The following is a 14,389-nucleotide window of genomic DNA, read 5'->3' on the forward strand; positions in this document are numbered from 1 at the left end:
TTTGTCAGAATCTGTATGTAGCTGACTGAGTTATTCTACATAAGGCTCACATTGGTGTATTCCTACAGGTCATTTGTATAGGATTTTGAATTTTTTGTGCTATATTTTTGCACTTTCTATTTTTTGGTAGTTTGTTTTCACTTTGGTCTGATTGATTTATATTTCCTTTTCTCTGATAAATTTTTATAATATATTAGCTGAAGTACCCAGCGTTGCCTGGGAGATATTTATAGAATGGGTTGAGGAAATAAAGCAAAAGTTTGTTTTTTAAGATTTGACCCTGTTGGTTTTTCTAGCTGTCCCATCAGTTATCCACACTGCCTCTCTATCAATGTCTCTACCCTCATGAGTCGAGAATTTGTTCTTTTGAGGTCTGATTGGCTTCCAGAATTGTGGTAACACCTTGCTGGGTAATAATAATGGTTGCTGACATGGTGGACAGTTATAATGCGTACATTAAGAAGAAAAGCCAAAAAAGCAGGAGTTAAATAACAGCCCTCTGGTTTTCCTTTGTGTTTTGCTGTGCTTTCACTCTCGAACAAGCTTCAGCCAACAACCCACCTGCAAAGGCTCATTTTACTGCCCTTTAGATTACAGTGGATGGAAGCAGCAGGTGGTGTTACTCAGGTAAGTATTGTTATGTAATGTGGTCTGGTCATTTTGTTTTCTAGTTTGGCGTCAGTCTGTTCAGATATTTCACTTATTGTTGACCAGCAGGTGGCATTGGTGTACAGACTGTAGCACACAGGGGAAAAAAAAAACACTGGGACCCCCAGGATCAAAATTTTGGGTTCCAAAGTAGTCTGTTTTGTCCATATGTTCGTAAAGAGCAACTATGCAAAATTTGGTTCAGATCGATCAAAAGGTGCAGGATTGTATAGGGAACATACAGATAGTCAGACATTCTATACACTCACTAGCCACTTTATTAGGTACACCTTGCTAGTACCGTGTTGGACCCTCTTTTGCCATTAGAACTGCCCTAATTCTTCGCTTGACAGATTCAGCAGGATTCTGGAAACATTCCTCAGGGAATTTGTTCCATACTGACATGATTGCATCACGTAGTTGCTGCAGATTTGTCGGCTGCACATCCATGATGTGAATCTCCCGTTCTACCACATCCCAGAGGTGCTCTATTGGATTGAGATGTGGTGACTGTGGAGGCCATTTGAGTGCAGTGAACTCATCGTCATGTTCAAGAGTATTATGACATGGTGTATTGTCCTGCTGGAAGCAGCCATCAGAAGAGGAGTATAATATGGTCATTAAGGGATAGACATGGTCAGCAACAATACTCAAGTAGGCTGGGCCATTTAAATGATGCTCAATTGGTAGTAAGGGGCCCAAAGTGTGCCAATAAAATATCCCCCACACCTCCACCAGCCTAAACCTTTAATATAAAGCAGGATTTTAAATAGGACTTTTTACAGACATTTCTGCCGCCCCTCCACCTTTCCTTTTTCTTTGCTCTCCAAATGCAGTGATTCAGATGTTCCTAATCATAATTATGCTTTATTGGAGTGTTCTTATGTAAGGCTTTCATGTTTCCACTGTCTAACACAATGTAATTTACATGAACGTTCCTGGATTTTACACTCACTGGGTTTTGTTTGGGCTAGCTGTCCTGATGGGAGGATTTATTAGAATGTCCTGCCATCCCATACACTGCAGGATTTGTTTGACGTGGTGTAAAGAAGAAAATAAGGAAAATGAAGTTGTAAAAAAAAAAAAACAACTTTGTTTTAAGTGAGTATCAGGGACAAGGGCCGCACCCATTTAGTCCAAATAAAACCTCTATGAAAGCGCCTGCTTCTTGCTGGCTGGAAGAGAGCATCTGCACACACCAGTGTAGACAAAGAGAGCATATTAGGGTATGGCAGACCATGCCCCCAGCAGGGGTGCTAAAATAGTAAAATCACGAGTGGCATCACAGAGAGAGTGAGTGAGAAGCCACACTAATAGCTGACCTGCCACCCCAGCCAGTGAAAAGGGGACCACACTCTAGGTGAACCCAGTAAGCACAGGCAAGTGACCAGTACTTTTTCACTGAGCCACTAAAGGGTAACACATGGGACGTGACTGGGATGAATTGGACCTTACTGACCCTTTAAAGTATTCAGCTTGGAGCCCCATCTCTTTTAAAGGTGTACAATGCTAATGAATGCGAGGGCACAACATCCTACTGGAGAGAGTGTTAGCTTGTTTCAGACAGAGCTACAAGTCAGAAAATCTAAGAGTTACCCTGAATGAGGAGATTTAAAGCCTTCCTTAAGCCACTGAGTAATTTGTCTAGAGATTGGATGTTAATTGGGGTATGCAAAGGGAGATAAGTGGTTTAGGTGACATTTTAAAGAGCTACCACACCACACAGACAGGGTTTCAAAACCGTATCAGGATAGCTCAGCAGGGGAATTAGAACTGTTATTTTGGGGGTGTGGTAGGGGGGCATTTCCTTTTTAGGCTCCTTATATATTCTTTCCATGTGTTTCATAAATGCACAGTTGTTGAAATCTCTTGGGTGCACCTTGGCATCATTCAAGACATACAGAGAGACCACAGCAGGCTACACTCATTTACAGGAAGAATAGTACAATAAATGAAATTTGCATTCCACTTACTTTGTCTATGTAGTATGCCTACAAGTTTTCTTGTGCTGCTTTGAACATTGCATTTTGGCTGCCTGTCATCGTCTGTTGATTTCAGTGAGTATTGTTTGTGTTTTTTTTATCCATTTTTTTAATGCTTCAGGTAATTCTAAAGGTCTAGAAAATACTATACTTTTATTGAACTTATTGGTTCAGTCAGTGTTGTGAATTTTAATCTCCAGCTAATATTTAACTTTATCGTCAATGTTTACTAAAACAATGACAAATAAACCGCAATCAATGGAAGTTGTGCATTAACAGCCTGCGAGTTGAGTAGGCAGCTCAGTTCTGTAGGTTGGAAGTTCACCAATAACATCCAGTAGCGTTTGGCTCACAGCAAGTTGCAGGTACACAGAGTGGAGGCTTCGCTGTGCTAAAGGTATTCTTACTTTTTCATTTTTCTAAAATACTGAATATTTCTTGTGTGTGTAACATGCGCAGGTTGCATTGCAAGCACAGCTTGGTGGGTGAACAGATGTTGAAGACATGTACGTTGGGGTTCATCAAAATGTATATGCTGAAACTGTGAAACGGGATCAGGTTGGCAGCCCTGTCTTTGGTTTGTTCCTTGTCATTGTCATTAGAAAGGTTTGAGGCTTTTTCTTTCCTAGAGAACAGAAGGATCTGAACACCCCATTTCTTAGTTTACTCCGCAACCCATTCACTTCCTTCATCCACAAGATGGTGGTGATAATGCTTTCTGTATTCCTGATTTAATTTCATTGAGCTTCTGAGTGGACCCCAGTAAATGGATTTTCCTGGGTTCACTTAAAGCCTCTGGAGTAATATCAGTGGCAAGAAGTTCTGGAAGAATTTAGTTTTTAGCTGACCAAGTGACATTAATGGATTAAATGGTCTTCCCATGTGAGATCTTTCCAAGGTCCATTTTGGATGTGGAGATCTACAAAATGTTTAAATTTCTAACGTCCACAGAATTTGGCTCTGAATCTATCTGAAGTATTTTTCCTGGATACCTCAGCTGAGATCTGCTGTCTAAATGGCCCAAAAGCTCAAGGAGTCTCTATTATGAGTCCCACTGAATAACTGAAACATGAAACTTCACATCAGAATTCCTTTCTTTTGAATTCATTTGAAGTGATCTTCCTGAGTAGCTTACCTGTGATTTGTTTTACGTGCTTTCATTTGGTACAGAAGCCATATGGTTCCATTAATTTAGAAAACTACTTGAAGTCTTTCAGACTGAGTGACAAATATGTCAGTTATGGGAACTGAGGTCCAGGTTAGTTCTGTAGATGGGGATCTCATTCTCAAACTATTCACAATAGTAAGTGTGGTATCTGATTTGAATTTACTGAAACGGCCTGATCCATTTTGTTTTTTTAATTGAACCCCATGAAGTCCCAGTGTCCTCAGCGCAGACCGATAATCATAGTGATCCTTTAAACTACCAAAGTCTTAGAGCTTCACTTTGACTTGGTTTCCGTGGGACTTCCTGATGTTTGACAATGAATCACCGATGAACTGCTGGATCTGTGCTGACAAGATATAATCCCATGAATTACTTAAATAAGGGGAACCATTCTTTTAATCTGTCTGAGACAGTCATGCCAATTTCTGTACTAGCGGTCAATGACCAGTCCAAGATATACATCAATTCTGGCCAGCTAAAGACCCACAAATTCTCACTACTCACGTTGTGCTTTGGCTCTAGTAAAAGTGGTCTTTCAAAAGAACTCAAGGGTGAAACTTCTTCATATATTTTTGAGGGCATCCATTTTAAAAAGTTCCCTAAGCTTTACTTTTGCCATTTTTAGGTGACTCTCGTCCAGTGGCATACCTGATCTGTGACGACTTTCTGAGGTCTGGATCGGTATTGCTCAATGATGCCATCACCTCTATGTATGGGGACCTTTGTAGTCAGTGCCCTGATTCAAATGTTTGGGTTTTTTTTTTTTGTGTATTGGTCCCTTTAATGAACAAAGTCCAAATTGTGGAGAAATACCCACTGAAAAAGTTTGCATAATATATTGTAAATGGAGCAGAAGGTCTTTTATGTAGCTGTTATTTTTGTTTGTCTAATGACCACATTAACTTTGTGCCATTCAATACTTATTTTTGATTATAATATTTAAATGTCAAATCGTAAAAGTGGAACGGTGTTTGGTGCTGCTACATGTAAGCTTCAGGAGACGGCCCTCAGGTTTTGGCCTGGTCACTTTCGGTGCATCTGTGTGGGTTTACCATCAAAGTCCCGAAGATGTACAAGTTTGGTTGTTTGTTTCTGAACAAGAGTATGTTGCTCTGCAAAGACGTCAGTCCCTGTGCTGCTTCCTGTCTTGCACCAGTGCTCTCGGCATAAGCTCAGAACACCATGACCCTGACTTGGCATAGGCTGGTACAGAAAATGGGTGAATGAGCAGTCTTTTAATGTTGCAACTCTTGACATACAGGAAGCGAAAGTGAGGAAGATGACGTTTGAGCCATGGACAATGACATCTGGGCTCTTGAGCATTTTGATTAATGTGGCTATCTACTTCAGATATTGTTAGGTTTATTCTTTCTGTTCTGTTCTTATTTTGTTTGTCAGGATTCCCTCCATGCAATTATTGGCAACTTCAGATGTGTCAACTTCGGTTTAATCACCCCTATCAAGCTTGGTGTGTCTAGCAGTCAAACCAAATCAAAATTGTAGCCCTCTGTTTAGGCAGTATGATGGAAACAGATCAAAGTTTAATTATAATATGAGAGGGTGTTGAATTATTATCGTTCCATGTCTCTAGTAATCATCTTATTTATTTGCAGGCATAAAGTAACGCCATGAGGGCACACCTTCTAACCCTGTTGCTGTTGTGTTTTTCCCGTCAAAGCATATCAGTAAGTCTCCTCTACTTTAATCATTTTCTCTGATTCTGTCTTTCCATTCCTCAGGATGGAAATTAATTCAGATGATATGTTACGTTTGGAAAAAGCTATTCTTTACTGTATTTTTTTCCTTGATGCACAGAGGCCAGGTGTGCTCATTATTTCCCACTTTGTGTTCCATTCTTTACTAGGGAGTAAAATACCCATCAAAAATGAAGCCTGTAACCTCCTGATATCATTGCAGTGTTTTCTAATGTCAACATTCTAAACTGAAGGCAACATTTTGGTTAGCTTTTCCAAATCCTATAATAGCGAGTGGATTGAAAGGATGATACATCAAACTGCAGTGTTAAAAGTAGACAAGAATGGTCATAAATGCAATTCTGAAATTTTAATTTAAGTGCTCCCTCAGTTTTCGTAATATCCCCTTACTTTCTGACCCCTGATAGCACACCTGTGCTGGTCATGCAGTTTGCAGTTTTAAGATTAGCAGCTCCTTTATTTCTTGTGTATCAAATCTATAGGGGAAAAAAATTCATACGTGAGTGTCAGTAAGCTTAGCGCCCCAGGAAACAAGTTACCCAAACTATTCAATTACATTTCAGTAATTATTTACCGCTCTGATGCTGATCTTTCTGATCATAAAATAGGTCATTACGATAGCAATTGATGAGAAGAATTTACAATAAATTGCAAAATGACGGTTTTTGAGGGTTCCTCTACAGTGCGTCTTTCTCTTGTGTGATTTGGCTCAAAAATGAATCAGCACATCGTCATCTCATAACAGTCTTAAGTTTCGAGTTTGGTATTTTTCCATCCAGCTGTTTTAGATGTAGACTGTCCTCAAGAAACCGTGACACACAGTCAGACACACACCCATCATCAAGATATCAGAGGACCTTAAAACATCGAGATCCATCGAAAACCAGAGATCTTAATTTTTGACGAATCTGAAGCTTTTGCAACAAATGGACAATAGGCAGTGGTGGGTGAGGTCACAAAGTAAAAATCAATACATTGATTCACACATTTTAATAATGTGGAAGCCAAGAGAAATTCAGTTTGGTTAATTGTTAGCTGTACAGATCCACTCAGTATATACAGTATGTCTCAATGTACTGTACCTGTGAGGTTCTGCATACGGAAACATGCTGTACTAGGGGGCTGTGAGATAGGGGGAACTAAAAGAAGAACCTAAATAGTATAGAAGAAGCAGAGTCAAGCTGCAATATTATCAACCCCTAACCCCCGATTCTACATTGCATCCTCTCTCCATTCATTATGGTGTAGATGTAGAAAATACTGAAAAGCACAACAAAGACGACACTGCGTCTGAATGAGATGTTTGCCCATACTTCTGGAGAAAGGAGCAGTCTGACTACTTTAAAAGAAGTTACAACTGACTGGTAGTTCATAACATCTTAAACTGGGATTACAGTATGTAAGTCACTTCATTCGCTTGGCTTATCAGCAAACCAAGGACTTCATCTCCTTAGCGTATGTTTACCCCCAGAAAACCAAATAAAAAGCATTGACTTTTTTTGGGCAAGAAAAAATACTATTGCGTGTAACAATAACATGAAATACCAAACCATCAATATAAATCCAGTATTAAAGGCATGCCTAGTGTCCACTGATGCATTGGTGCAGTTTTAGTACATGTCCTTCGTGTGACTTGTTTTAAAACTGTCACCAACTCCCAACCCGACCTTGCAACCATGACGGTAGAAGTGTGTTTCTTTATTCACTTTTCTTATTTTTTCTGTTGCTTGCACAGAATGGCACTGCCTGATCCACATGAGGGGCACTGCCTGCTATGTTGTTGTAGTCTACTACAGTACAAGGCTTAGTGACTTCCACTTTTTCCCTTACACAAACATTGTGAACAGTGTTTAGGGGGCTAACATCTTTCTTGTCCTTCCACTTGATCACAATAGTTTTGACTTTTTGCCACATAGGTACTGTACCCCGCTGCATCTCTAAGCAACTGAAGTCACCGGGCATATCACGGAGTTTTGATGGTACATTTCCATTTGCACCAGTTTCACTGTCCGTGTCAATGTCTGATTACCAATTCACAAGGTCCTCACTGTAGTTTGATTCAACTGAAAGTTAAGTTTCAGTTTGTTCTAAAACTGGCTTTACAGCATCTCGTTTCCATGCTATTCTTTGTTTTGGTTGAAGGCCCTGCTCCGCTCATGAAATCGAGGAGTTACCATTTAGATGCAAAACGCATAGAAATATTCATGATTTTTTTGTAGCATGATATTTTTTTATCCAGTAGATGGCAATAGAATAATGTACCAAGCGTTTTTCAGGCTTAACACCGCACATCGGATCATAACGGTTTAACCTGAGAAACGCAAAAGTTACAGATCATCTTCATTTTTACATGAAATTCCTAGGCCAAGAGAGGCTCAGGGTTAATGTAAAGGAGGCTAAGCTTTCAAAAGAATGGAATCAATATACTGTCTCCTATAGTGGCACAGACGGCGCTAGTCAACAAACGTCAGTAAGAAGGAACATAAATATTAGCAAAGAGTCACAAAACAGCTTTAACAATTCTCCATGTTCTGTATGCAGGTATGGTGCTTACCATGTGCAAATCTTGGCAAAACACAGTTGTGCTGCCCCCTTTGTCAATTATATATACAAGTTTATATTTCGGTTTATCAGCTTTTGTAGGATCTCGCTGGTTGTGACATTGCAAATTCAATAACACATAATTGATATATGCCATCCAAGACCTACTCCTGGACATACAGGTACAAAATTATACCACTAAGGGTTATCTGCTTTAAGCACTCTTATGTGTTGGTCAGCTTGAGCCCAGCAAGATTTTTGAGTCTTTAATATTATTAATTATTTTCATTTATATAGCACTTTTCTCGCTACTCAAAGCATTTTATATTGTGAGTGGGGAGCCACCTCATCACCACTGGATGATGATGTGACGGCAGCCATTTTTCCACCAGTACACTCGCCACACATTAGCTGTTAGGTGGTGAAGGGGTAAGAGATAGAGATTGGAAATGGGACAATTAGGGGGCCAGAATGACTAGACCGTGGTGGGAAATTTAGCCAGGACACCTTACTCTTTATGAATGTTGCCTGGGAATCTTTTATGACCACCGACAGTGTTCCTGTCACTGCACTGGGGCATTGAGATCCACATTCAGACCACAGGGAAAGCGCCCCCTGCTGGCCTCACCAACACCTCATCCAGCAGCAACCCAAGCTTCTCTTAGATGCTCTCCCATCCAAGTACTGGCTGAGCCCAAACATGCTTAGCTTCAGGTGGATGACCTGTTCTGATGTACATGTGGTATGGCTGCTGATGATAATGGAAATCTCTTAGTAATGCACAATCTCTCTCTTGTACAGACAAAAAGTGAAAATCTGTAGAGGAAAATAATTCTGCACAAACCGCACACTGCCAAAGACTGAAAAGGATTATTAGTACTATTATTAAAGTAATCAGTATTAGAACATTAATTTCAAAAGTATGCACACCAGGCCAATTTCAGCACCAGTTCTTGCTCTTTGGGTATTGTCACCAGTCCATTAAGCCTGTCCAGTGGCATTGTACTGCCATTCAAAATGTCCTCACCTTGTACTTTTAGCTGCTAATCAGTCTCTGTTTTGATTAAGATGTGGCTGTTATCACTGTCCTTGGGGAAAAGAGCCTTCTACATCCACTGTTATTTGTAGCAAAGAAAGATTTCCTATGGAATTACCAAGTTGATGAATTGATGATGATGGATTACCATCCTTGCCAACTGAGTTGGAGATAATGTGTTTTAAAAAGGAGTCATTGTGTTTTTGGAGTGGCTGCTCTTTTAACAGTCTCTCGTTTTGGTATTCAAGAGGTATTGGCAATTAGGTATTTGGTATTGGCAAGTCAGTTTTTTTTTTTTTTTTTTTTTTTTAAACGGGCTACACTTTGTTGTCTCACCTCACAGATTATAACTGGCATCAGTGCCATAGAGTCTGGGGTGGGCAGCCTGAGGTGGGACAGAAATATTCCTCAGCTGTTTGACATGATAACAGGGAACTTTGTAAGATGACGTGCCCTGCCATCAAGGTCCTGCCAGTTAGAATGGGACATTTAGCTGTTGTTGTTCAAGTGCCACTCAAGGCAATTGCCTAGTTTGCCTGTATGAACAGACCAGTATATTTTGTGAGTACGTTTGGCATAACCTGCTTACTTGGCTCAGTTTTTTTTTTTTTTAATGAAAGTTTCGATTTCAAAAAAACGATTAGGTTTTGTTCTTATGAGCATAAATTGCGGCTTCTAATCACTTCTTTCCCACTTGAATCAGTGATAAACTGATAATTGATGTCAGTAAATGCTAATCTATTCATGTTAGGGATCTCGTCAGATCTGTGTAGAAACGCCTACATGAGTATCTGTCTTTGTAACTAACTGGTTAGCTATGCTGGCTACTGATCTGATTTGGAATATCTGTTATTTCATGATGCTTGTTAGAATTGTTTAAATTGATCAACCACAGCATGAAGTTATGGGAAAGAGTAGTGCAAGCTCGGTTAAGAAGGGAGTTGATGATTAGTGAGCAGCAGTATGGTTTCATGCCAAGAAAGTGAACCACAGATACGATGCTTGCTCCGACGATGTTGATGGAGAAGTATAGAGATGGCCAGAAGGCGTTGCATTGCATCTTTGTGGACCTGGAGAAAGCATATTACAGGGTGCCTCAAGAGGAGCTATGGTATTGTAGGAGGAAGTCGGGAGTGGCAGAGAAGTACGTAAGAGTTGTACAGGATATGTACGAGGGAAGTTTAATAGTGGTGAGGTCTGTGATAGGAGTGATGGATACGTTTAAGGTTGATGTGGCATTACATCAGGGATCGGCTCTGAGCCCTTTCTTATTTACAGTGGTGATGGACAGGTTGACAGACGAGATTAGACAGGAGTCCCCGTGGACTATGATGTTTGTGGATAACATGTGATCTGTTACAAGAGCAGGGAGCAGGTTGAGGAGAGGTGGAGATATGCTCTAGAGAGTAGAGGAGAGGAATAAAGGTCCATAGGAACAAGACAGAATACGATGTAGGGAGCAGAGTTGGCGAAGGTGGATGAGTTTAAAAACTTGGGATCAACAGTACAGAGTAACGGGAATTGTGGAAGAGAGGTGAAAAAGAGAGTGCAGGCAGGGTGGAGTGGGTGGAGAAGAGTATCATCAGTGATTTGTAACAGACGGGTTTCAGCAAGAGTGAAAGGGAAGATGTACAAGATGATAGTGATAGCTATGTTACATCAGTTGGAGACTGTGTCACTAAAGAAAAGACAGGAGGCAGAACTGGAGGTGGCAGAGTTAAAGATGTTAAGATTTGCATTGGGTGTGACAAGGATGGACAGGATTAGAAACGAGTACATTAGAGGGTCAGCTCAGTTTGGACAGTTAGGAAACAAAGTCAGAGAGGCGAGATTGTGTTGGTTTGGACATGTGCAGAGGAGAAATGCTGGGTGTATTGGGAAAAAGAAGTTAAAGATAGATCTGCCAGGCAAGAGGAAACGAGGAAGGCCTAAGAGAAGGTTTATGGATGTGGTGAAAGAGGACATGCAGGTGATGGGTGTAACAGAGCAAGATGTAGAGGACAGGAAGATATGGAAGATGATGATCTGCTGTGACAACCCCTAACGGGAACAGCCAAGAGAAAAAGAAGAATAATGCTTATTAGAAATGGCTACTGCTGGTTAGAGACATCTACAGAATGATATATTTCTTTAAGTCTAGCTATGTTGTGGATATACCTCTTCAGAATTTTCTGCCTATCTTTTTCATCTATTGATTGATTAATTAGAAACCATCCATCCATCCATCCATTATCCAACCTGCTGAATCCGAACACAGGGTCACGGGGGTCCGCTGGAGCCAATCCCAGCCAACACAGGGCACAAGGCAGGAACCAATCCTGGGCAGGGTGCCAACCCACCGCAGGACACACACAAACACACCCACACACCAATTTAGAATCGCCAATCCACCTAACCGCATGTCTTTGGACTGTGGGAGGAAACCCACGCAGACACGGGGAGAACATGCAAATTCCACGCAGGGAGGACCCGAGAAGCGAACCCAAGTCCCCAGGTCTCCGAACTGCGAGGCAGCAGCGCTACCCACTGCACCACTGACTGATCTCAAAAAGCTTAATTGGAATATTTACCAAAACCTTAATAAAGCTATAAACACCAGTAGCTGGTTACAAATGCATAGATAGGAATACGAAAAAAGCATCCCCTCGTGAGGCTGTAAAGATGTTTTCCTTCATTGTACCATGTAGCATCTTCTTTTGTAGAGTATTTTCCAAAAATTGTTTTTTTTTTCCCCTCAAAGAAATAACTTGGTAAGATTATTCCCTTCCTCTGTTTTATTCCCGTCAGATTTTAATTATGTTTTCTGGTGCAGGACAGGATTGTATTACAATTGAGATTCTGGGGTTTTTCAAAAATGAAGTTAGCGTATAGCAAAGCAAAGGCAGAATACAGTGCAAGTGATTGAGGGATTATAAGATCACCTCCTGTCTGTCCTTACAGTGGCAGAAAGAGGACACAAGAACAGGCGGCAAAGTCACTGCATTCCAAGAAACCCGTATACAAGATCTCCTGTGTAATGCTCAGTTAAATGTCGGCCTGCTTGTTTCAAACGTACTGTATATGGCATTGGAACGCCTTTAGGAAAGAAGCTCTTTAAAAGGCAGGGCCTTATCTCTGTTTGTTTTACAGAGCATTTCCTCTGCTTGTGATTTTATACCAGTTTTCTCTTTCATGAGATATTTTTCTTTTTACTTTTGTGAAGAACCTAATTTATTTTTTATTATTCAGATTTACCACAAACCTATGACCATTTTTTATTGTTATGGGCACTCTTGATATTTTTTGCATTATGCCAAGGTAACTTTATTTTATTCTCTGCCTCATATATAATGCAGTGTAGTTAGTTGGCACAACTTGACAAATGTTCTTCAATGCTGCTTTCCCGCTAACATCACGAACAAGACTAAACGAGACTAACCCTGCCTCTTGTTTTATTTCCACTATATTTCTTTCCTGACAGTTCCAGAATCCACATATGGAAGTTCACAGCTGCTTAGTTCCTGCTGGAATCAAAGCGGATATGAAAAGACGTTTAACTAGACTGTGGTGACTTTTTAAACCGGGACTTGTTTCAGTCTATTTTGTCATACACGTAACTCAAAACATTTTTAAATACATTGCTTTGATCATTTGGGTTTTCTTTTTGTTTTGTGCAAGTCATATTTGCTTTTTCATGGAAAATAAAGTCATGAGTACATTGAAGATGAAGCAGTTTAGGCTAATGGCCCTGGATGCTTGGGTCCATAATAATAATAATTCTTTACATTTATCTAGCGCTTTTCTCACTATTCAAAGCACTATAAGAATGTGTATGCAAATATTAAAGAAGCTGGAAGGAACTGGTAGCAAAGAACTAAAAATGAAACAACGAAAAAGCAAAAAAGAAAAATTTCCACTCATTTTTTTCTGTGTGTGTCTAAGTATGCAGATACCAGTTATTTTCATTAAATGCAATCAGCATACGGGTGACGCTTTCCTTCAAGTTCTTACATGTGGAACCGGGCCAGTCAGAACTCCTGCCAGTACAGTATGTGCTATTTGTAGAAAGCAGCACAAGAAAATCGACTTTAATGCAGGGACAACACACAAACTCCATAAAGATACTACACACTCCAGCCTGAAGTCCACTCTGTCCATGCCTGCAACTTTTTTCAGCCAGATGAACTCCCACAAGTTCACATGTGCCAGCTCAAGGGAATGTATTGAGCAGCTGTTGAAGTGCTGTGTAAAGCAGACACAGCATGCCATTGGTCAGTTAAAGTCACCTGTTTTTGAGAGCCACATGGAGCCCATTTTTAGCTGTTTGTCATCTCCCACTGTGGACTGCCCCTGTAGGAGATTCTGCAGCAGTCATCCCTTGAGACATTTCTCACTGTCGAAAGAACAAAGTTAAATAAATTCATATGCCTAACTGCTCTGTTCAGGTAGAAATGTTGAACATTTTATTGAGCTTCCTGTAGCCAATTTTCTGTTTTCATTGGTGTTTTGTGGCCTGGTCCAGGAGGCTGCCTACTGTACAGATCTAAAGAGAGAGACCGCATCATTCATGGGCTGCATGATGGTGCACTGGTTTGGGTACATTGACCCTGGTTTAGCTTCAATCCCCCACTTGGTATTTGCATGTTTTCTGTGACGATTCCAAAAACTTTAAAGGCAGATTACTGATTGACTCCAGATTAGGCCTTTGGAAGGGAGTGCTAATCATAGCCTAACTGCTGTATAATCCATTTTAGGGTAATGGAGGACTGGGCCTTATCCTGGCAGCATTGTGTGGAAGGTCTGATCCAACCCTAGATGGGGCACCAGTCCATCAAACATTCCACTCACTCACAAAACATAGCCAGTTGAGCATTGCCAGCTAACTTAAACAATAAGTTCATTTTTGTTTCAATTCAAGGTTAATTTCTTCACACATATGGTATCTATTAATTTACCACATAAATGTGTATTTAAATGTGAAATGTTTAGTCTTTTCTTGCAGCTTGTAATGGGGCTTACTGTATGGGGATGGTAACTGAATCCATAGGAGAATGAAAAAGACTTCAAACTTAATATGTCCACTTTATAACAGCAAAGATTTTGATTTAAGAAAATATGCCTTCTGCATTTGTGAAGCAGCCTTGTGATAATGAAAGAAAAGTAAAAATAATTGTTTTATTTCCAATTCTTGGAACTATTTTTCTTGAGGTCAGAATACATTTTCTGTTGGCTTATCAGCTCACGGCTGCCGTCATGAGTGGAATTATATCCACCCACACCTGTTTATATTCATCTTATAATCCTGCTTTGCCTCTGCAGT

General features: G+C 40.3%; 1 protein-coding gene across 1 annotated transcript in view; it reads left to right on the forward strand.

Annotated features, from left to right (window-relative positions):
* Positions 1-2,876: 2,876 nt before the first annotated feature.
* serpinf2b (serpin peptidase inhibitor, clade F (alpha-2 antiplasmin, pigment epithelium derived factor), member 2b) overlaps positions 2,877-14,389 on the forward strand; it is a 28,195-nt gene continuing 16,682 nt past the window's right edge. Inside the window, exons 1-2 of the mRNA XM_028806641.2 lie at positions 2,877-3,027; positions 5,412-5,483. Coding sequence (XP_028662474.2) covers positions 5,427-5,483 — 57 coding nt within the window. The 5' untranslated portion in view covers positions 2,877-3,027; positions 5,412-5,426. The remainder of the gene's footprint in view (positions 3,028-5,411; positions 5,484-14,389) is intronic.

Source organism: Erpetoichthys calabaricus, chromosome 8 (genome assembly GCF_900747795.2).
Source record: "Erpetoichthys calabaricus chromosome 8, fErpCal1.3, whole genome shotgun sequence".
Classification (NCBI taxonomy): domain Eukaryota; kingdom Metazoa; phylum Chordata; class Cladistia; order Polypteriformes; family Polypteridae; genus Erpetoichthys; species Erpetoichthys calabaricus.